The sequence below is a fragment of the Macrosteles quadrilineatus genome, unplaced genomic scaffold (genome assembly GCF_028750875.1).
Source record: "Macrosteles quadrilineatus isolate MER2022 unplaced genomic scaffold, UCM_ALF_1.0 Scaffold_2__2_contigs__length_208266976, whole genome shotgun sequence".
Taxonomy (NCBI): domain Eukaryota; kingdom Metazoa; phylum Arthropoda; class Insecta; order Hemiptera; family Cicadellidae; genus Macrosteles; species Macrosteles quadrilineatus.
The window spans coordinates 12,864,180-12,889,034 of NW_026542595.1; the positions used below are offsets into that span (position 1 = coordinate 12,864,180).

Sequence of the window (24,855 nt, forward strand, 5' to 3'; positions counted from 1 at the left end):
AATATCTGACTGTGTAATTAGCATGTAGTATCAATAATTGGTGTTGTCTGAAACACTAATTTTGGATCATTTACAAACAAAGATTCACAAGCTTTACAAGAGGTTGAATTGGCGTTTGAGTTTTAAATAGAATATTTCACATCCTAAGTTTAACTTTGGACGAAAAGGCCTTTTATACAATAATTATTGTCGACTACCGGTTTACTCATTACGTTGTCACATATATTTAGATGTAACAACGTTAACTAAAAATGTTAAATTACAATTTAGTTAGTGTGTAAAATTAGACTTCACTATACGGTTTACAGGACTATCCGTAGTTCTATTTAAATTATTTGGTGATGAAAAAGTAATTTTTTTTTCTTAGAGGTAAGACCTAGGAACTTATAGAGTGTATTATTATATATATTACATCTAAGTTTACAAAAATAAAAATGGTTATACCTTTTAAATAATACATTTTTCATACATTTACCACACATTTAATAGCTAGCGAGCAGTCCTAGATGTATGCAATGTACGGTCCAAATATACATCGGTTAATTACAACGATAATAGTGTCCATCTGTCTTTCACTTAGTCTTTGTTCCAATATGTACAATAAATAAGGTCCACAAGTGACGTCATACTAGTCACTCCCCACCCCCCTCATCCTGGACACTGGCTCTACTTCTCCGCTTCTCGCGACTGGCAGAGCTCGCCCTGGAGCCGCCTCCGTAGTGGACGTTGTTGAGACGGAACTGAGCCGCCCCGGGGTCTGGACGTGTACGGCAGGACACGAGAGTCGCCATAGCAACCACCAGAACACACACCAGGATAACTCCAGCAGCTACCAGCAGCCCCGTCACCAGCAGATCTGGCATGTAGTCAGCAGCCATCGTCGCCAGCTCTACCACTGAACCTGCACACAAACGTTCGTCACCATATTACCTAATTTAATTTATTAAATTTGTTACTGCATTAAACTCCATATTAAATACAACTACAAAACACTGATAACGTATTAGTGATATTACTGGTCTATTCAATGATGTTAAGTACTCACTATAAATACACTCATTACGACTCACTATCTCATCGTTGGTCTAGCTATTTTCTTATATTGCTGCAAAACGTGCGTCAAAATAATCGCATTTCCATTTTTATACTATACCTGAGTGTGCAAGTTTTTCAAAGTTTGATGAAACCTTGACACCCTGTATCAGCACAGGAGGCTCGCTGACTCCCATCGCGTTCTTAGCGTATATCAGCAGCTGGTACTCAGCACCGGGCTCCATAGAGTGCAGCAGGAACCGAGGAATACTACCGAGGTCTCTATAGAGAGGAGCTCCCACACTAAATCCTCCCTTGCCGCCGGGGGTCGCTTGGTCCGCTTGTCGGTCCGTCTCTCGCACCTGAGGTCATTTAGAATATTTAGCATAACAACTGTAATGTTCGGTATGATTTTACATTACTGAACCTTAAAGTGGTTTATTGTCATCCATGCTCAACTGAGTCACATTTACTTTAATGGTCACAACTAGAACTAGCTTATACCATTATCGCAGTTGATCTGTGAAGAAAGATCCCTTGCCTCTAAAACAAAAGGTACTCTTATAACAAAAGGTTCGTTTTGGATATGTTTTCGCCATTTGATAATGAGGCCAGGATATAAAGGTTTTCTGTAGCATAGCAAGTCCTAGATAAAAGTTGTCGTTGATTTACACGCTTTATTTTTTCGTGGTACACAAGAAGATGGCTTTTTAGCCAAAATATGGTAGTAAAAGGTAGTCTGATTGTGTATGCTTAAGTATACCTCCAGTACGAAGTGTTGAGCCAGTCCACCGTCGTTGCCCGCAGTACACACCACCTCTAGGCGACCCGCCGAACTGTTGTGGACCCCACAGTCTCGCGGTGGCTCTGGGGCTTCTAAACAGAGCAAGGACAGTGCTACATAATATAATGACATGTTAATATAATGATAACAACAAAGTGGTATATACTTAATTATTATCAAACAAACCGTCTTAACTCCATGTACCATCTAAGAACCATGTACCATGGGGGAAAGTTGAGTTCTTTAGATCTGTGTTTGGGTTCCATTCGGGTTGTTAATTTAGCAAATAAATATAGTAAAGCACATTCAATAGAACACCCACAGGAATAGAGGTCCATGATTTACTTAAAACCTGGAATAACCGCTACAAGGCTCCATATTAATTTCTACTCTATTAGTTTAAACATTCGTCTGAATAATTTTTACCATTTTCTAATATATGTTATACAATAATAAAACTCATAGCTTTACGTATCAACATGGTTTAAATGACCATAAATAAATTGTCACTAAAGTAGTCAAAAAATCAATGAGAAAATGTGAAACATTTCTAATTAATCATCTATAAAATATTCTTTTGGTAAGCAATATACTCCACCAATAAATCATTAAATAGAAACAAGAGAAAGTGGCTTGCAGATTGTACTTACTTGCGTGCACAATATGCAGCAGACAAGGTTTGACTTGACGACCCACAGGGTTGGAGGCCCAGCAAGCCAGGGTGCCAAAGTCCGACTCCACAATGGGAGTGTAGTTTAGTAAACTGACATGTCCCAGGGACCGGACCCTGTCTGAGGGGATGGGGAGGACATCCTTGGCTTTGCTGTAGGTCCAGGAGAACTTTAGCGTATCACCCCCTGGGTCCGCCAGCACCTGAGTAGATATGTTGTGTGAGTGCTTTCACAGTTGATATGTAGATGATAAGAGTGGTAATACCCGTTGAAGCTTAACTATAAAGCTCATATTTTATTTGGTCTAGATTTTACAGTATCTCTTTAGAATTATTAATTACGGATAATATCTCAAACATTTTTTCGTAAATTTCCTATCGAATACTGATCACTTGCGTGGGTATGCTTTAATAGTATAAATATCGCAGTTACAAGCGTGACAGAATGCGTTAAGCGTTGTCTAGACTCACCTCGCAGCGTGCTGTTACCGTCTCATGACGTAAAGCTCCTACCACAACGTTCTCCGTGCCTGGTCTACACACTGGGGCGTCTGCAACATTTCAAAATAAGAAACGGCAGGAAAATTGCATTTTTATAGTGCATAAGATCTATTACAATTTTGGCAAACATATCTATAACTATTGTACAAAAATCTAGTAACTAAGGGCGTACATTTACTTACTTTCATTAACTATCTCACAGTAAGAGAAAAGTAAGAGATGAATACATTAGGATACATACTGTAAATTCATGGGTTTTGTTAATATATATTTTTATTTACATTTTATTTCCAGCATGTGTTCAAATTGTTATTATATTCACTTGAGGAATTGTTTATTTACAGACTGATTATTGATTTACAGATTGTTTATTTGGGTTTGTTTGTTTTTACATTTTCAGACTGTAATTGAATTAAAACCAATTTCTCTTACAAAATGACGTAAACTTTTATTTGTAAAATTAGTAAAGCCAACAGGATAGTACCGGAGCTAGCCCAAACGTTTGATTCCTATTATTGATTCTGTATATAATGACCAAAACCATGACTACTCACACTGCACAGCCAGATATATAGGGGGACTTTTGGAGGCTCCTTCGCTGTTGGACGCGACACACACGTACTCTCCTGAGGAGGTTCTGGACAATCTCTTCAGCTCCAGCACTCGCCCTGCCTCGTCACGTGACATCATCTTGGTCTGTATGAGAGACATGGTTAAACAATTACTCACAGGTTACTGCAAATACAGGAACATTTTACTTTAACTAATCATGAAAGTATTTTTTTACTGTTTACTATATACTTTTAAGACTCTAAAGGTACTTGATTATTCATGTCGTATTAAATTAATTCAACTTTACTTATCTGCATCTGAGTGTTCTTCCTTTTTGTTCTGTATTTGTAATATACTATAAAAAAAATAGGTGATAGTTTAGATGATTTGTTGACTAACATATGTTAGGCATACGACTCTTTTGTTTGCCTTTGTTTTGTTATCTAGCAAATACTGTAATGAGAACCAATAAACCTAAAAGGTCCATGTTAAATTTCTAAACATTTAAAATTCATGCAGAGACTAAAGGGGGTTTAGTCTGATTTGTACCAATTGAGATTTACACCTTTCCATAGTTGGTTACTATGACGGTGCTAAATTTCATGCAGATCGCATCAGCCATTCAGGAGGATTATATTAAAACAAAAGCAGGAGTGTAGTATAAGAGCTTCGATTCGCTCCGCTCAATAACCATCTCCAGAACTCGAACTGCCTCTTTGGTCTACGAGAAATATATTTAACTACCTTAAAGACGACGTAAAACTCCAAGCCATATTATGAGTCGAATTTGGTATTTTCTCTATATAACATCCATGTAGTAGTATCTCAAATCACAAATTACTTTTTAACGTAAGGAATATAGCAAAATAATGTACCTGTTAAGAAATAAGTCTTACAATTGAAAAATAAAGTTTGAATTATTTTCATAACTCAGTTTTCCTGCAGTAAAACAGACAGTGCAATATCAAAGACTAACATGTATTTGTTTGACGATTGAAAATCGACAACATCTTCGGAAGAATGTATTTTTCGGCTTACACATGGGAAAAGTTGGCTTCTAGTCTACTCAGCTATTCCCCTCAAAGTAGGCAACATCAAACGTTAGGAAGTGGATATTTTGACGGTTTATTTACCCCGTGACGGTCGAGTGCTTTTCCCCGCCTTGTTTGTTTTGCGTTACCATTCCACCTCTGTTTACCGTGGAAACACCCGCATAACTCAAGCAAATAGAATTTGCACTTTCTGTTCCGAATTCCCTCGAGGGATTGAAGGAACCGAACTTAGAGATTTGTCTCAAGCACATAACTGAATGCATTTATGATTATGTGCACAAACAACTATGTTTTTCAGTGTTGTGATTAAATATTTAAGAAACGAGACAGATGACAAAAGTATTACATGTATGTTAAGAATTTAAACAACAAAATTGTTTTTTTCGTCATACTTCAGCTAAAAAGTCAGGTCTAAAGTGGCAAAGCCTTTTTAGCCCCTAGGAAGCTGTTTATTAACATTAGCACAATTAATTGTGATCAAGCTGGAAGTTGCTTTGAGAGGTTGTCTCTACATGAAAAATATTTTTCGTTTACTAGCTTAGGTTACCATTTAATTATGCAATATGACGGAAAATATAGTGTATCCCATGGACAAAATGTATTTTCAAGAGAGAGGCACTTTACGTCCTAGCGATGAAATAATTATACTATTCTTCGTAAATTATACACAGCCTCATACTTAATTGATGTATTTAAATCAATCTGAAAATAAAAATAAACTATAGGGACAAAATCAACTAGATTTATGTATAGACTAGATCATACATAACCTTTAGAGAATAGTTTACCAAGCAACTGCAAATCCACTATATTGAGACTGGAAGTGTATAGTGTCGTTTAAACAATATTGAATTTAAGTTACCGAAGTAGTTTTGAGACATGCTTTATATAATCGTTGTGGCTGGTGACTGGTGACTCACCCCATGGTACCAAGTGATGCGGTCGGCCTCAGGGAAGGCCCGGGCGTCGCAGGTAAGCGTCACAGAGTCGCCCTCGCGGAGAGACGAGACGCCGACGTTGGATCCCAGGGACACGGACACCACGGGCGGGTCTGTGACAACAATGCTACTGTAGTTGGCAGTAAAACAATAATGTGCGATGCCTAGGTAAGAATTGGAGGGCCAGAACAATCGTGTGTACGTCAGTAACACATATATTGTAAATATATTATATATGGACTTGCAAGAAAAAAGATTTGAAATCAGATATTTACTTCTGAGTCGCAAATTTTGTTGATGCTACAAAAATCACGCTCTTAATTTTAAAACTGGCTAAATTAAACTAACTCACTAATTACTGTCACAAGTACATCTACACTTAAAATCTTGAAGCTTTGTTATTACTAAAATCTAGATATGCAACACAAAATTATTTAAATAAATTTACAGTAATAAGAAGCACCTAGACTCAACATCCATCCGAGTAGAACCACTCACCGATATTGTTCTAAGGCCTACTGTCGTTTAATTGTTTAAATGTACGGTTTTATAGTTTAAATGTCCACACTTGTAATGTTTATGTTTGTTCATGTCCGTTTAGTTACTGTACTTATTTTGACAACCTTTATATGAAACGGTCATGACATCCTTTAATGGCTGAAGATGACTTCCTTAGAATTCGAAACCTAGTTGCGGTAACATGTAACAATTAGATTACGCAGAAACAGGTAAGCCAATTTTGGTAGACAGAACATCAACATTTAAGTGCCTGTAATAAATTCATGGTTTCTATTCTTAAGTGTATTTATTTTTTTGTTTTAGTATATGATGCAATCAGCAGAATTTCTTTATGTTTTACATATGAAATTCATTTCAAACATACTGATTAATCACATAGCAATTCATTTACAACAGTATAACATCCGCTCACGAAAAAGTAATGTCTTCCATTGCATAATTTATTCTCAATTGAGTAAAGCAGCTACGTACAAGCCACCCTGATGTAGCGACGGTCCTCTATGATGGTTCCCTTGAACTTGGGGTTCTCCGCCCGACAGACCAGTTCCTTGCTGTCATCGCCCGCCTCAGGCCGCAGCGTGAGTGTGCTGGAGGTGCTGTTGCCATGGTTACCAATCTGTCACACGTAAACTGTTAGTAATTAACAAAATGGCGGATTCTTGTTTAGTTCCACATACAAACATATGTCAAAAACGCATTGCTCATTCTTGTACTGTACTAACATACATTTAAGGAAGTTACGAATAAAGAAGAATTTGCAATACTAACTCTCTACTTGCAATGTTAGACGCTTATGTATGTTAAGTTAAAACATTTTTATTGATTCATTTAGAATTTTTTTACAGATCAGTAAAATGAAGGAATGTTACATAAGTTAGTATGTGTTGTTTCATAATGAGTTGAACACTTTCATTTAGGACACAGCAAATGGTTTTTATCTCTAAAACACTGTATGTGTCTCTTACGAAGTGCAGAGATAAGTTTAAGTAGACTCATGATCAACACCAACAAGCTTACGGTCATAAGTGTATTATTTTCGAGAACTTTTTTTTTACATAGGTAATTAGAAATGTCATCATTTGCTAAAAATATTACCCTTCCTTACCCTTTCTACGATATTGTTTAGGAACATTAAATTTTTCAATATCCGATTGTTCATTAATACACTGTTTCGACCCCAATCTCCATTTTAAATATTCCATGTTAGTGTAAGTCGAAGCTAAATAATTCTGTCGATATTCTAAGAATATACGTTACCCATATAGGAACAATGTTAGACTGGATTAATTTGCAACATGATTGGAAATTTAATATTGTTTGTACATTTAAAATTTCTTTAACATATTTATCTATTATATTATTAAAGTGATACAATCAAATTGTATGTAAACGGTTAAGGCCATTTACTAAATAAAAATATAGGCATATGGCACATCAAAATGAAGCTTAGAGTGTGTAGATTTGTCGAAAAGTATTGATATGGACGAATTTTCAAAGGGCTCTGCCCCACAGGCTGATTTCCAAAGGGCTACGCCTGGCATGCTTCCAGAGTTTACATGATTAAATTTAATTTAGTTAATGAAACAGCTGGTCAGTACAATGAACTGGTGTTTGTTTATTTACTAAAAAAATATGTTTGTGACGCTTTATGTAGATTTAGGAGGGTTATGTTTGGTTTAAAGAAAGGTTGTATACGTTTTGAAAAGTATTGCTCAAAGTTTCATTTTGTAATTTATATAGTAAGCTACAAATGCAGAGGCTTGACTAAAGTTGAATAATGGTGGTAAACATGTCTTTCGCGAAGCAACAATATGAAGCATTTGATGCTATTGCTACACTAAGGTACAGTATGTTGTCATATTCTTTTGGACCTATTTACATAAAAAGTAGGGGTTTGAAAGTAAGTAGGTTTACACTTTTAAATCAGTTTATATTTTCAAATTATATCATAGAGTTGCTGTATTTTAAAACACACATCAGAATTATTTTAATAGCTCTCTAGGTCACATTTTATTCCCGTTGCAAAGCACGGGCATAGCAGCTTGTGTGAACATAAAATAGTTATGGTAAAAATCAGACATGTTGAATTACCGTGGTGACTGCGTGTCGGACTATCTCGCCGTCCAACCACCAGGTGATGCGTGCTGGGGGGAACGAACCAGTAGACTCGCAAGATATCTGCTTAGACTTGCCAGCAGACAACACCTCCACTGGCGATGTGATCTTCACCGTCAACGGCTTCACTGATACACAACAAGTCAAATAAATAATTAATGTATAGCAGCTAATTTCAAATTTAATGTAGTCATCTGTAGCGATGCGTTTAAATTCGAAAGCGTGTATCATACATTCAGGGATAATAGATTAATTTGACTATCGTTGTTTATACTAATTGTTTTTGAAGTAATTCCTTAGTCTACGTAATTAGTGACCCGTTTTTACATGATGATTAGCATGAATTACTAACACTAACTTCAATTAATCCATCAGTACATATTCCGCTTATTTTTGCTGTTTCATAACAATGATATTTTTAACTGTTGTATGTAAGCGAAATTCCTTCAACAAAAACTAAGTTTCACTTACAGCTTTAGACATCTATATCTATAAAAGAGGAAATATGTATGTATGTATGTGTGTATGTATATACGTTATGGACTCCGAAACCGCTCGACAGATTGTAATGAAACTTTCAGGCATTATTAAGCATCTTTCAAGGATGGTTCGAGTGAAGTTTGGTGCAGATCCGCCAAAAGGGCTCTGCCCCAGAGTTTTAAGTGGGCCAATGTCAGACTTTTTGATCTACAATGTTTACAAATAAATATAATTTAAAAGCAGATGTTTACTTTCACCAACTGTTTTGTAGGTTTGAATAATCACAACATTCTGTATTAGCATTATTCATGACTCATGATTTGAAATAGTGCCACAGTGTTTCTACCGAGTGCAGCACAGAAAACTATTTTACTTTTGAATAATAAGTCCAAATGTATTAAACCCCAATCACAGCACACCTGTGCACTCAACAACGTTTAAATTCTCCAATGTTAAATATTAAAAACATAAAAACCTTTATCAAAGTATTATAAACAGTAAAAGGGACAATCCCTTAATATTTTTATCTTTCGTTCTATACCCACACAATCTAACATAAATTATTAAGTTAATAATAATAGTGCGTGCTATCTCGGGTATTCAAATGCCTCTCAATTTGTCATCAACCCACCACATTACTGTCATTAAAAGGAGGAACTCCAATAATACTAATGCAAAATTTAAATCCACTTAAGCTGTACAACGTTACCAGACTAACGATAAAAAAAATGACGTCAAAATTTATTAAAGCAAAAATTATCAGTGGTAGGTTTAAGGGAGAAATAGTCTTAATCATAAGAATACTGATGATTTCATCCGAATTACCCTCTGAATTTAAGCAACTACAATTTCCTTAGTGTCTTGCTTTCGCAGTCACCATTATAAGGTACTAGTGCAATCCCTAACTATCGTCGGTTTAAATGTAGAAAAAGCATGCTTTTCACACAGACAGATGTATTTTGTTAGCGCAGCAACGCGCGCCGGGTAACTGCTAGTATTTATATATAATTGTAATTATGGGTATAATAAACTAAAAATTTTCAAATCGTAAATTTTATTTTAAGTTAGATCTACCGACTGGTTACAAGAACGTAGCTTTAATTAGGGCCCAATTGTGAGTTATTACGAGTTTACTAGTACTTATTGTTGAGTGTACCAGTACCTTTCTATACATTGTTCTAGAATATTTTATGGTTTATATTATTTAAAGTTCGTACAGTTTTTTAAGTTGCATTGGTTAGGCATGTATCAATAAGGAATCAGCAGTTTTAAACAAAATGTAGATAGATGGTGGATTTTTAAGTTGGTTTTATAGTTTTAAAGGCTTAATTTGAACATTTATAACTTTGAGTTTACTTTAGTCGTGAGTATTAATTGCTCAAGTAATACAAACAACTAATGACCTGATTCAGATACGTTAAATACAGTTGTGAAGCTGCATTGTTTACAATATATTTAAGAATAAATATTTATCGTGACTTAACGCTAGGAAATATAATCTTTTAAGGAGTGTGCATACAACAGAATGAAGAGGTTTACAACGCATTTTCTTGACGTCAACATGTACGGTTGCTAGGGACAAAATAACCAAACTAGTCTGTGGTTTAATCCAACAGTATTACTATGTCCAAAATGTTTTAAAAACGACTGTTTGGAGTAGAACTTTACATATTATCATCCAAATTAGTAACAGGAATGAGCCAAATCATGACTGGATCGCATCCCATACATTGCATAGTTGCAGTATCGGTGGTGTAATGTATGAGGGTAACCGTATAGTGCCACGTCGTGCAATAAGATACACACATTTGTATCGACAGTCAACTGTTATGTCTGTAATAAGCGTCGCTTAACTCTATGTGTATGTGTTGTCTCCTATCGCTACCGCCAGCCCTATATAACAGTAATGGTATACTGTTAACAGGTCATCTAGTTTGCATAAACTAGTATTTGAAATATCAACCGGTTTACCGAATTAAGTAATTGCTTAAATTGTTGTAAAGCATGTATATACTCCTAATTAGAACAATCTGAGTAATTGATGAATCTCAAATAAGCTGATAAGCTAAATACAAAACCTGAATTATACCCACAACTTCAAACACTATCCACTTATTGCAGTAAACACTGTAACAATACAATGTGTCAAGTAATACCAAAAATCAACGGAGTAACCGAGTAACTCGCCTTGCTTTCTTAAGCTTGGTGGTTAAATCTAAGAAGAGTGCATACTCTAGTATATCGTTTTTTTAGCTGAGCAATTAGTAATAGCGTAAACGTAGAAGATTTAGAACAGGAGGGAATCTTGATACTGTATTTAAGAAACTATTGCGGGTACAATGGTTTCATAATTGTCCCATAATGAATTTAAAATACAAAGATTTCACAACGTCCAGGACGTTCCTTGTAAGAATTTCGAGTTTTACAGGAGTATATGAGCAGAAAGTAGCGATGTAAAAATTTGTATTTACCGGATTTAAGATTTTAATGCAACCCTTATAATGGGAGATCTCTTAATTTGAACCTATGATAGACCAATTCAATTTATATAATGATGGTCACTATATAGTGACCATCGGTTTTGGGACACTATACTGTATATTGTATGTTTTTCCCGTTGGGCTGTATATGCTCACTAAAAATAAACAGCGTGTTAAGTCAAAAGACATAAATACGTCTGTACCCGGTGGGGCACACGGGAGGGACTAAGGCTAACATATCTTGTAGTGTCATCGTTCGCCGATAGGACTGCTAAGTTGAAAAAATTTAAATTAATTTTTAATTTTTTTATAAAATTAACTTTTTAATTATAAAATATTGTTTTAAAATTATAAAATTAATTTTTAATTTTTAAAATTAAACTGTCATAACATAACCTAACCAACCAGACTTGCTGATAATATAAAAACCATATAAGATAAACATCCAAATTAATGATTACTTATAATTTTTAATTAATTATAAAATTAATTTTAAAATTTAGTATTATAAAATTAAACTGTCATAACCTAACCTAACCAACCAAACTTGCTGAAATGAAAAATTTGTTGACAAAAAGTTAGTGCTGCCGGCGGTTTACGAACCCCGGACCTCCTGAACACCAAACCGAAACGCTACCAACTATGCCACGAACGCCGCAGAAATCACATCGTTTCGTTACGGTAATCGTGTCGCCTCAAGAGAAGACATTAACCACTAGAGATATGACGTCACTACACCTTTAGCCTTAGTCCCTTCCGTGTGCCCATTCCCGTCTGTACCGGTGCTAAACAAAATAAACATGGAAGTCCGTTTCTAACTTTAACATTAGTCACAAAATACTTACGAAATATTTCAATCGAAACCTTCCTAGACACGGGAGGTGCCGAAGGAATGGATTGAGCTCGGCATTCGAACACTGTGTTTCTGAGGGATCTGATCACGGTGCCTACGAACAGTCGGTTGACAACGTAGCTGGTAGACACACTCTCACTCCTGTCATCCACCAACAGACCGTCCGACCACCAACTCACATCCGGCCTGGGTCGTCCTAAGACACACAAGTGACAACGTGGCATTATACACAATGCCTCATCAAAGTGTATAGAATTCATTTGTCAGATCTCCATTTTTATAAGTTATGGGCTACAATATACGATTACCCATTATTCATGCTTTATAGTAACTGTAGGAAAATATAATATATAGCACGAGTGCAAAGTCTCTTTGGCTGCACTCGAGAAACTTTCCACACGAGCCGCCTCTCAATTGCAGCAAAGTACCACTTAGTGCACTAGTTACACAAATAACAATTTCGTTTCTAAATTACATTCTTTTAGGCGAGGTGTTATTCACTTATGTAAATTATTTGTGGGTTGCACTCATCTTTATTTTTGTTTATGATTACCAGGACTCGTCCAAACACAACGTTTTTTGTGAGTTCCGCGAAACCTCTTAATTTGATGCGACGGGCCATTGCGTGTTTTCTATATACCGGTCTGCTTGTTTGTGTGTGTTTTGACGAGTCCTGGACACCATAGTCAAAAATAAAGGTGAATGAAGCCCACAAATAATATTCATAAATAGATTGCTATTTTGTAAAGTATTGTCTTAATATACACTATTATAATGGTATAGAATAATGTAATACAAATGGTTGTAATACAGTATTAGATTGATACACTTGATAATAATGCGTACAATGATTGATACGCATATCCAATAAGGCAACATGATATATACATTAGGATATTAATATAATCTAGCCTCCAGCTAGATTAATTTTACTGCTATCACCTAGTCGACCTATGATCACTATATAGAACATGGTCAGTTGCTAGTACTTGTCTTACCTCCACTAACGTGACAAGACATCTGCATGTCGTAGCCCTCCAGGAACGGTCCCGCCACCCCCATCACCTCATTGCCTTCAGCATCCATAATCTGCGGAGTGGACGGAGGCTCTGTGATGGACAGTGGATAAGGAATAAATAATATGATTTAATTTATTTTTGTTTGAATCTGAATGTTTTAAATGTGTTAGAATAGTAAAAGATTGTCGCTTTCCCTAGTTTTCTCATCGTTTTAATGCATAATTAATTGTGTAAATTTGAACTGCATAAACTAAATTTAAGTTTCAGTGTTTAAGCAGTTTAAGGTAATACTTATCAGGTACAGAATTTATATATATATATATATATATATATATATATATATATATATATATCATTATTTTGCGTATTTTCACCCTATATCTTGTCAACTTTAATTGCTTTTATTTGTTTACAACTTAAATATCGTTAAACTGATAACACTGACGTGAAAAACAACATGTATAACCATTTTCATGGATTCATTTTATTTGAAAGCTGTTCACTTTCGTGTTTTGGATTTTAGCAGCAAAGTTTTAATCGTACGAAGCTTATACTTGGACTGGCAAGGCTATCATAGCTGTGGCCGTGGACTGACATGTGACTACCAAGAGAGGTCTGAATGTTTCCTGGATAAGGAGATGCTGCATGCTGCCCTAGAGTTATTATTGAGGATGGAGGTTTTTACATTGGTGTTGAGTCAAACTGATTACAACTTATAGTTTTCCTTTGGTGCAATGTACTATTACTATCCTATTCATGGTTCACTTCAAATTATAGAATGAAATACATTAAATGTATTGATGGCAGCATTATAGCTTATCTTTATTGAAAATTGTATACAACAACACTCACTTTTTTTAACAATTAACAGCAAACATAAAATTTTACGATTTATTAAGTTGATGTGGAATGCCTGTTACGTTTAGAGGTTTATGATTTCATAACTATTTCAAATGTTTGTAAAATTGGTTGACTGGTTGTACTCAATTGATAAAACCAGCTTACTGGCTCCCGGTTGAGTTACCTATCATAGTAAGGTTGACTCTGTAGTTCCTCGTTGGAGAGTTTAGAAAGTCGACTCTACACCTGAAGATTCCCTCGTCACTCTCCTGGACGTTGGTGATCTTGAGGGCGGCGCGATGGTCCGGGTCGGATGACCGCAGCAGGAAGTGACATCTCTTGCCCTGGGAGTCTGTACTGGCCCAGTGAAGAGGGGCGTCGCCTAGGGTGTGATTACGGGCGTCAAGGCTGCAAAACGTCAGGGATACTTTAAATTAGTTATGTTCCTGCTATAAACCGCGTTCATATAACTTCGTCCCTTCTGTCACACATATGTGGTTTACAGTACTCCCCTCCCCCCACTCTGACACATAAACGGGATACACAGTCACTGTGAGGACTACTTATACAAAGTCGGAATCTTAAAGTCAAACTTACATTTCTATATGCAAGCTATTCAGTTCTCCAGTAAAAGTTATTCTGCCCAATTATAAACTAACTTTCACAAACATAAGTTGAAAGTAAAAGCCCCTTAAATCACACTCGTGTATCCTGGTAAATATTAATGTGAGGAATATATTCAGATTGTAAGAAAGAAATTTAGTGTTATCACCTAAATCATTGGCCATAAACTGATTAAAATATTGCATTAATGTATACGTTCTTGCCGTTCAAAACAATTTGCATTTTATTTGAGATTTCGCTGAAGTTAAATTTGACTAATTTTTTTTTTTTTCAATTCAATAAATATATTGATGGAAAGTTCGTCTTTTATACCAGATGATATACCACCACAGCTACTCTGTTTAGAACTGTACAGTACCGGGCATTTACAAAAGAGGACCGAATATTTATGAGAACTTATTAATTCGTTTATTTGCATTTTTACGTTATATTTTGTTCCTACCTGTACAATGGCACTCCTGTGGCATCCTTGAACCACAACACCATGATGACTCTATCCCCATGAGGAGCTGACAAGTCACAAGGTAGTTCTGCATCCACACCAGGCACGGCCCACACTACCTCTGCTGGTACTGCAACAAATGTCTACTTGTAAATACTGTTGATTGCATTGCAGCTACCAGCTCTGTGGAATAGAACTTCAAAGCCTGTCCTCAAACCACAACTCCATAATGACTCTGTCCCTATAGGAATTGAAAAGTCAAAAGGTATTTCTGCGTCCACACCAGGCACGGCCCACACTACCTCTGCTGGTACTGCAACAAATGTCTACTTCTTGTAAATACTGTTGATCGCATTGTACCTACCTGCTCTGTGGAATACGAATACAGAGCCCGGCCAAATCCCCCCCCCCATTCGGTGGCATGTTCTTTTCCTCACCCCCTACCATCCTGGTAGGTTCATACCACTTGTGACGAATAATATCGCAATGGTAGTACAAAATTATGCCAAAGAAAACTGACGATTTCGTGAAGTCTGAATTGCGTTCTTTAATTTTATTTTTATGCAAAATTTACTTCTCTCATTTGGTCAAAAATGGTTTGTTTTGGCACCTTAAACTATACACTGTATATATGTAAACACCCACTGAGCATGTAGTTTATTTATCAATTATGAGAATGATAAAACTAAAACTGCAGTCACGATTTCTTGGCTTAGAAAAATTTACAATTCATTGCAGGTGATTATAAATATAAAAGAAGAACAGTTTAAGCCATGACATAACTGGTTCTTTTAGACCTCCACATAACTGGACCAAATTCTCTATGATCCTGACTTTTTGTTTTCCTCCATAACAGTAATTATGATCAACCATCAGAAAAATTTTGCTAACGCTAACATTTCTAAAAATATTTTTGTTAAAAGAAACCTTAATATTAAACATTATTGATTGCCTAAATGATTAATCTTACAGAGAGGTCGATGTATGCAGATGTTTGTGTAGGAGGAATGGGACATTCACTGATTGTTTCAAGCAACTTTGCCAAAGGAAATCGTCAATGGAGTCCATTCAGTGACGCTATTGTTGTGTTCCTAGGCAACTAGCCAACTGATGCTTGTTTTGGTTGATTTATAACTCAAGTTTCACCTGATGACTAAAGTTGACCACTTTCTCTTGTCCAAGCTAGTTGATGGTGCAAATTAATTTACTTTGTACATACTACCATTGACTATACTACTTACTTTGGTAACAGTGCGAAATAATGGTTTTTCTTGTAAGGGAAATTGTCTGTCATAATCTTTTTTATTTTTGCATGGCTGTCTACGTTATCCAAAAATAAAACATTTTCTTTTAATTAAGTGCTGGCTGAATAAAAAGCAAAGTCACTGATAGGATAAGTGTATACAATACAACCTATATGTATCGTACTAAAGTAAAACCTTTACAAAGTAACGTATTTTGTAAAGAGTAAATGTGCACCAATAGAAATAGTTGTTTAAACACCTGTGAAACATTTCGATGCAGCTTTGTAAACACCGTTGATTGGCTGGCGTGATGAGATTGTAATTAGTCCCTGCCAATAATTAACACCTGATAACATCGATCCGTTGTAAATGTAAGGGGATCTTTGGCTAATAAACCGAATTGTAATGGATACAGTTTGAAAAGCAGTATTTGATATGGCCGGAATATGTTCATAAAACTTGTTTTATATTTTATAAAGCGAATTGAATTAATTTTAAACAAATACCATTTCATATGTTTTTTAAGAACGTTTATAGATTTTGAAATATTTCGTTTAGTCAATTGAATGGCGTTTAGTTCATTTCTGATAATAAATTAAATTCAAGTTCAACCAACTTAAATTGGAAATATACAAACACACATTTGGGTTCATATAGGTGCAAATAAGTTCAAAATACTCGAAACAGAAACAGTGTATGGCAAGGTAAGGTAAAAATCTAACTCGTTTATTACAAAGAGCCATGTATTACTTTTTAATCCCATAAATTTTACCTATCTATTATCGTAAGAATTACATTTCATTAATAGACTTTACTACCGTTACTTTTTACGATAAGGAATTGTTGAGGAAAGTCCGTGCTATTGTCTTCGATCCATTAGGCATTTCTATGCTAAGTATAATTCGGCTTCCGATCGTTACAAACTAACTTTTTCTTCTTGGGATCTGCGGGAAACTTTGGCCCTTAACCCCAACTTTCTCCACCGCATCCTGCAGCACCGCCCAACACAAAATTATTACTCTGAATGCCTTACCTCTTATCCTAACAATGCAAGGTCAGATTTACGGGAAATATAAGTTGTGGATTCTGATTATTCTTTACAAAAATAAGATATATTGTCGAAGCATATTTTTTTTAATTATTTCGAATTCAACATGATTGTGAATAGTTCACCAACATTACCTTCTCTAATTGAAAACTTAGCAGTATTAAACACGTTTAAATAATCTGTATGGTTTAGAAATTGTATTTGGTTAGATTTTTTCTTTGGCTAGATTATGTTTTGACATACATGGCTATAAACGTATCAGAACACCCTCGTGATGATGTAGTATTTTATGTTTTAGTGTAAAAGAGTCAAAGGCTTTTTAAACCTGAGAGCATAGTAAAAACAATAATCGAATCCTCTAAGCTTCAAAGCGACGATAATGCAAGATGAGCAATTCAAATGCGACGCCTTCCTTCTAGTAAGAGCACATTAGGCTTTCCATTACTTGCCAGGTTTTTACACGAGTAATTTGTATTTGACTTTGACTTTTTATACGGATCAGGTTTTACAATGATTATCAAGTAGTTTCTTATTAACAGCAAGTGTGCAAACGTAGTAATATATTTATTAAAACTTAAAGAAGGTAAAAAGTGCAGTTTTTTTTTAGTTTGCATCGTTGGCTAGATCGAGCATTAGTCAGCACCAACAATGAGCAATTTGTAGTACAGCCTAAACTTTTGATTTTACTGTCAAAAATTTGATTTTCACTAATTAATTCTCCTAACCTCATAAAATTAAATAAGATTTATGTATAACATTATCAATGGTCATTGCCTCCTGGCTCGCTCGCACTTTTGCCATAGTAAAAAAATATTTGTCTACCTCAAATATCATTTTTTGTCGGCGTAAGTGGTTAGACAAGTCCTCGAAAGCATCAAACAACCTAATCTGGCCCACATTACGTGAACAAAATATGCACACTGTATACCAAACTCATGACTAATTTTATTATTAGTGCCTTCGTCGGTTCTATATCATAATGTAGCGTCAGTCCCAGCAACATGTCTTGCTAGTAAACAACTTTCCTATCTCTTGCAGTTCAGTTTTGTCTTTTGATTTTTACAAGCGGAAAAAATAGAGGAATAATCCATAATATGTTCGAGTGTTTGCTAAGATGTCGTTAGAAACTAGCCATATCCGGGTTTTATGATTTAAATCGAAGTATTTTGACCCTTGTTTATAATTAAAAAAATTAATTTCAATGAATTTTAAAATTAAATCAATCTAACAAAATGGTATGTATGATGGTAAACTAATACAGTATAAGAAAGACATATACAAAATGCAACTATGTATTTTTAGTACAGTCTTCTGATAACGATCGTTATCGGAAACTTTTTTAGCTGAAGAAGAAGCCAAAACTTTGGCCCTTAACTCCAACTTCCGGGCCACAGCTTGCTCCAGAACAAATCATTAAATTAAGAAGATAACTACGACCTGCCAAACGTAGCTTATTTCTATTACACAACCACGATTACTACACAACTGTTTTATTCTATTTCGTAACAGTCATTAAGGTTTTTAGCATTAGTGGCATATTTTAAGGAGTGGATTAAATCATTGACTGCATGTAGGCTACTTAATGTAGTATGTATTCAATGATACAATTTGGTTATGATTAACGCAAATCTGTATAGTATTAATGTGGAGAAATTACTAATTAAAGGTTTATAAATACACTTGTAATATTTAGGAAACATAAAGGAATAGTTACGAAAACAAAGTAATTATCAATCAATAATCAATTATATAAGATGGGGACGCCACTTATTTTAACCAAAATATGCATGAAGGATGAGTGTAGGATGAGTGGCATAGTACATGTCATACAATTTAAGGCAGTATATTAAAACACCTTTTGCTATTTAATATGTTGGTAGCTTAATACTGTCAGAAAATTAGTAAGACGTGGTAAATATAGTTCGTAGGTTAATGACTAAATAAATTACACAAAGGAATGAAGAATGAGGTAGGTTCTTGGATATAAACCGGTGATCATGAATATTAAATTTATAGGCTTACTTTTAATTGTAATTGTGTAAAACAATTACACAGAAAAAGTTAATTTTTAAAATAAAGATTTAACTAATATGTATATATGATGTAATAAGACTCAAGCTACACATATAAATAGTAATGGTAATAGTTCGTCATTAGAATGTGCTGATGAATATCAGACTTTGAGAGTTGTCAACCTCAAGCTTCTTCAATTAATTATCATTACTGTTTATATAGAAGAGTAATTAAAAAAGAGAATACTTAAGTAAAAGTCTTGTTAACTATTATCAATAGGATTTACTAGTAATTAACCTCAACAAGTATACCGCTGTGATAAAGAATTAAGTTTTGTTAAAACGTTTGTGTTGTAATATTTTTTTTTCTTTCAATAATTGATACGATAAAATAAACGTACACTTTGCTGATGGCAATGATATTTTTCAAATGAGGGTGGCTCAAGCAGTAATATAATGATTACAAATATTACGATATTGATATTTTATTGTTGTATACCAAACCAGCACCGAAACCCGGCGTTGCCCGGGACGCCAACAATACAATGCAAAATAATGGTTTTAAAACTAATTCGAAAGTAACAACAATTATATCGGCGTATAAACCATTAGTTTAAAAATGGAAGTCCGTTATCGCTCCGTTCTTATTAGCTGTGGTGGTGGTACTTGTAATGGTTGTAATTTGACTTTACCTTTAATACGGCACACACATGCAATTTCATTTTTAAAGTTTCATATTGCAATATTTGCATACGGTTATAATTTGGCCAATATAAATACTTGTATTATTTTTTCTCTTTTAACAAAGAAATGCTTGAAATGCGATGATGGCGATGATGGCTGATTGTAAAAATTGTTACCCCTCTTATAATGTTTGTATTTCCTTCGATTAATCTAGTGATTACGTTGAATACAATACAGTATCTCACTTTTCCCAGCGTTAAGCTAAAATCCTCTTTAGCCTACACTTTTTAAATCCTCTTTACTTTCACTTTTTCTGTGTCATTCGCACGCTCTTTTTTCCTCTGCATATTCATATAAAATTGTAAGAAGTGTAATTTCACATGCCAACGGTTTTTTTAAGGAGTTTCCATTAAAAAGGACTAATAAAATAATTTCATAAGGTTAACTGTGATAACTTAGAAGCAGAGCCTGTGTTAATGTAGAAATGGTTATCCTCCAAGATCCTCCTACTACTGCAACCATGAGAGGCTGGAAGTGAGGTGTTATGGAGACAAGGATGGATATTGGATATACCCACATAGGCCTCCTACCCTCTCCTTCTATAAGGATTACAACTAAAATTGTGTCATAAGCAGTTGTTTCTTGTACGTGTAAGTAAAACCAATTGTTAACAAACATTTCCGGTAGTTCCAATTGGTGATTTTCAAATTCATGCCAATAACCGCTAATAGCATTGACGATATACCATAACTTATGGTAGTAGAAGTTGTGGTATATAGTCAATGCTTATGAGTACAAAAACTATTGTTGTATTTCCATGTCTTCGTAACATTCTTATCTAACCACCTTAATTAGTTATTTAAGATAAACTCATCAAAAAAGTTATTAAAGACACTGATTGTCAAAGTTATATCTATATAATTAATACGCGACATGAAACTTTGTCGGTTGAACTCCTCCGCCATTTCTTAATCGATTTTATCCATTGACGTCTCATTGGAAAGAGCGTGTCACGTAGACTTGCAAACTGGCCTTACATTTTTGAAAACGTCCCTTGGGCTCTGCCCCAGTGGCTATGAAAGTTCCCATGTTATCCTTATGGAGAACATAATTGTTTACGTTTTGATCAGCTGATAATTGCTGTCATTTATTTTTCAATTCAACGAAACGCATTGAGTACATTTATTTACTATTTGAGATTGTGTAAACATAACCCCCAACACGGATCGTGTTAGTATGGTTGTATCTTATATATTTGTGTATTTATCGTTGTTTTGTGTCGCTATGGCGGATCGTGTTAGCATGATTGTAACTTAAATTTGTGCGTTTATCGTTGTTTTGTGTAGCTATAATTTGTTTATTTGTTGTTTTTTCTTTTAAATTCCTCCGACGCGACGACAACAAAACATAGACAGGAGGCGTAATCGTGATAACGACCGCAGCTACAGAACGGTGGTGCGTAATAGCACAGAAAACATACCATAGTAGTATTAGTGGAAGAATATTAGGAAAATCGACCTATCAAATTCGAACTACCTAGAAATTTTGCACAGCTGTTAAGTAAGCCATGTTCTTGAAAATGTCAAAAGTCCCCGGAAATCCCTGCTGTGCTTCAGCCGCCATCTTGGAAAATGGCAGCCAATTTTCACTTTTTTGACAATATTTCCCAAACTATTGGTATAAGAGAATTTTTGTAAATACAAAAGTTAAAGAACGTTTAAAAATACACAATTTTTATAGTACAAGGTTTGCTCTATCTCTAACGGCTATTGAGATAAATAATAAAAATAGTTTTAAATTTAAAATTCCCATGTTATTCTTATGAAGGAAAAGAAAATTGTTGCAGTTTGATTATTTATGGATATATTTTTATCAAACTTGGCAAACTTATTTATTTTATACTAAGCTAATGATATTTAACATAATTACACACTTTATAACCCTTCCAATAGTAGTAAACGTAGTACTTGTTAAATTTAAAGTTATTTAAATAGGGATTCTATCTTTCATTTTTAGGTATTATTTTAATAAAAATCCAGGCAGGCATGGTTATATATATCACACAACGTTAACAATGTACACAGAAAAATAATAAAACAACTTCAAATAAACACGAACACACTTAAAAACAGCCTTTAATTCTTATTAAATAACTTCAGAATCTGTAAAACAAACAAACATTCTCAGCTATCATACTTTATTATACTGTCAGCTGACTAACAATGAACAAGTCAAATATTCTTGTTAAAAAAGTGCTGCCAATATCAATAAACAAAATACAAACATTTTTTCAGTTTTTAGTAGCGAATAAGGGAGTATGTTTTATCTATGATATTATTTAGCTCTTGGTAATTTTTGATAATGTTGACAATTAAGGAGTCATTAAAAAAAATCGGCCACCATTTTCCATTTCTCTTTAATACTAATAAGGAAAAATTAACAATCGTGTCTAAAAATGAATTTCCATTTTGCCTGCCTGGATTTTTACTAAAATATTTCCTAAAAATGAAAGATAGAATCCCTATTTAAATAACTTTAAATTTAACAAGTACTACGTTTACTACTATTGGAAGGGTTATAAAGTGTGTAATTATGTTAAATATCATTAGCTTAGTATAAAATAAATAAGTTTGCCAAGTTTGATAAAAATATATCTATAAATAAGCAAACTGCAACAATTTTCTTTTCCTTCATAAGAATAACATGGGAATTTTAAATTTAAAACTATTTTTATTATTTATCTCAATAGCCGTTAGAGATAGAGCAAACCTTGTATAAAAAAAAATGTGTATTTTTAGGTGTTCTTAAACTTTTGTATTAACAAAAATTCTCTAATACCAATAGTTTGGGAAATATTGTCAAAAAAGTGATAATTGGCCGCCATTTTCCAAGATGGCGGCTGAAGCACAGCAGGGATTTCCGGGGACTTTTGACATTTTCAAGAACATGGCTTACTTAACAGCTGTGCAAAATTTCTAGGTAGTTCGAATTTGTTAGGTCGAATGGCATTTGAATCCCTAAAATTCCTGGACTATATGTTTTCTGTGGTAATAGGCTTAACTCATCACAGTCAGCACCTGACCCTGGATAATCTCAACTATTAGGTTACAAATGCGCCCTAACACTACCCCAAAAAGACTTTTTGTTCTCAATGGGCCCTCTATCAATGACATGTGTTGCCTGTACAGTGAGGCATTTTGAGAAGGAGAAAACTGGCTGGAATGCTTTAGGTTTACCAATAACGAAGATAAACAAGGTCAGAGTTACACACCGATAATCTTTGAGTTGACTCTTTTAAACTCATTGTAAATATGACTGTTATTCTTTTTAAATAACTCCTGTAATACTTTGCAATTGCTCGAATTCGAGCAACATGTACACTAGTTATTTATTGTTTGTCGAAATTCTTGTAAAATATTTCTTTGTACATTGTGGTTTGAAATCCTTTATTTTTTTACACATAATTATTGAGATGGTATTCAATTACGCCAAAGCTAAATTAAAAGCAAGAATTAACTACTATTGACTCATTGTTTAGAATATTAGTTGCCAAGGTCCGAAGGCAAACTTATTCCTTTGATGGAACTTTTCAGTGTTACAACTTCACTTCGGGAAACTTTCGGATGGTTGCAACTTGGCTTGAAGTTAATGATGCTAAGTTATATTTGCAATCTAAATAATTACAGAATGGAATAAAATTACAGTTGAACCACCAGTTGTGTTATTACATTAACAAAATAAAGATTCCCACATTTATTTGAGGGAAAATTCCCAATTTCTTCATCGATGAAAATATAATTCTTAAAGTACTGGGAGCCATGTTTTCGTACGTTTTCACAATGAATAACGAGGACGTGTAACAAAGAGTGTTATAACATTTTTATAATACATCTAAAAGAATAGTTCAAATATTTATAAACTCTTAATTATAAAGCAAAAACTATTTAAAATATATAAAACCATTCAACATCCAGCAGTGAACGATTACATCACGTAAAACCATATACAGTACGCGTAGAGCGTAAAGCTAGTTAATTCTACGAATTATAGTCATAAGTTAAGTAAACTTTTAACCACTAATTAAATGCATTACAAACATATATTTTAGGCACTGAATAGATGGAAATATTAAGATCTAAAGTAATATGTTAACGTTGATACTATTTTAATTTATATCGTACTACGTCCACCTATCCAAAATGTTTATAGCGTCGTGTAGTACGGCCTGGAGTAAACCAAATGTCCACCTACTTATTTACTAAGGTATGTATTTTTGGACCGAGGTATAAATAAACTGCTCTTCATTGGTTTGGCACTTGTGAGGTGAATATCTCTGAACCACTCAAGGGTGTCAACGCATAATTCTCCATGTCATATTTTAACGTTAGCTACATAGCTGCCTCTACTTAGCTGTAGTCTAGTAAAACATACCTAGGGAATGCTAAGTGTTTAAGGTATATCCTACAGTGACATTAGGTCCATCTACCTAGGTATAGCTTAACAGGAAATGCTAAATAATAATTGCTTTGTTGTTTTGTTTAATAAAATAAAGGACTATTTTTATGATTACGATTGTAGCTTCAAGTTTTTAAAACATACCAGTCTAAATATAATAGCTAAATACGATGCTTAGTTTTTTTTTAAAGTTCATCAACTCCGGTTCATAAATTTTATTATAATTAAACCTAATACATAATACATTATATACATAATCGTAAAAGCCATTTGAACTATCAGTATGCGATTTATTACAAACACTCACGAGAGGAAGAACTAAAAGGAGACTTGGTTTCTAATGTGTTATTATTACTTTCAAACTAAATATAAACATATCCAACTGCTTGTTTATTGTGCCTAAAAAAGAAGTCAAATATGATTAAATCAATTTGGCCAAGATTATACAAAATTTACGAAGCGATTTTTTCGTTAGTGAAAAATAGTCTGAGCCATAAACTTACCAGTCCCG

At 34.3% G+C, this 24,855-nt stretch overlaps 1 protein-coding gene across 1 annotated transcript in view; it reads right to left on the reverse strand.

Moving 5' to 3' along the window:
• Positions 1 to 378: 378 nt before the first annotated feature.
• LOC128983947 (neural cell adhesion molecule 1-like) overlaps positions 379 to 24,855 on the reverse strand; it is a 62,772-nt gene continuing 38,295 nt past the window's right edge. The window contains exons 2-14 of the mRNA XM_054403224.1: positions 14,902 to 15,031; positions 14,020 to 14,243; positions 12,975 to 13,085; positions 11,969 to 12,172; positions 8,140 to 8,291; positions 6,520 to 6,664; positions 5,512 to 5,642; positions 3,542 to 3,683; positions 2,958 to 3,037; positions 2,467 to 2,689; positions 1,796 to 1,908; positions 1,154 to 1,394; positions 379 to 901 (exon numbers count right to left, since the gene is read on the reverse strand). Of these exons, the coding sequence (XP_054259199.1) occupies positions 633 to 901; positions 1,154 to 1,394; positions 1,796 to 1,908; positions 2,467 to 2,689; positions 2,958 to 3,037; positions 3,542 to 3,683; positions 5,512 to 5,642; positions 6,520 to 6,664; positions 8,140 to 8,291; positions 11,969 to 12,172; positions 12,975 to 13,085; positions 14,020 to 14,243; positions 14,902 to 15,031 (2,165 nt within the window). The 3' untranslated portion in view covers positions 379 to 632. The remainder of the gene's footprint in view (positions 902 to 1,153; positions 1,395 to 1,795; positions 1,909 to 2,466; positions 2,690 to 2,957; positions 3,038 to 3,541; positions 3,684 to 5,511; positions 5,643 to 6,519; positions 6,665 to 8,139; positions 8,292 to 11,968; positions 12,173 to 12,974; positions 13,086 to 14,019; positions 14,244 to 14,901; positions 15,032 to 24,855) is intronic.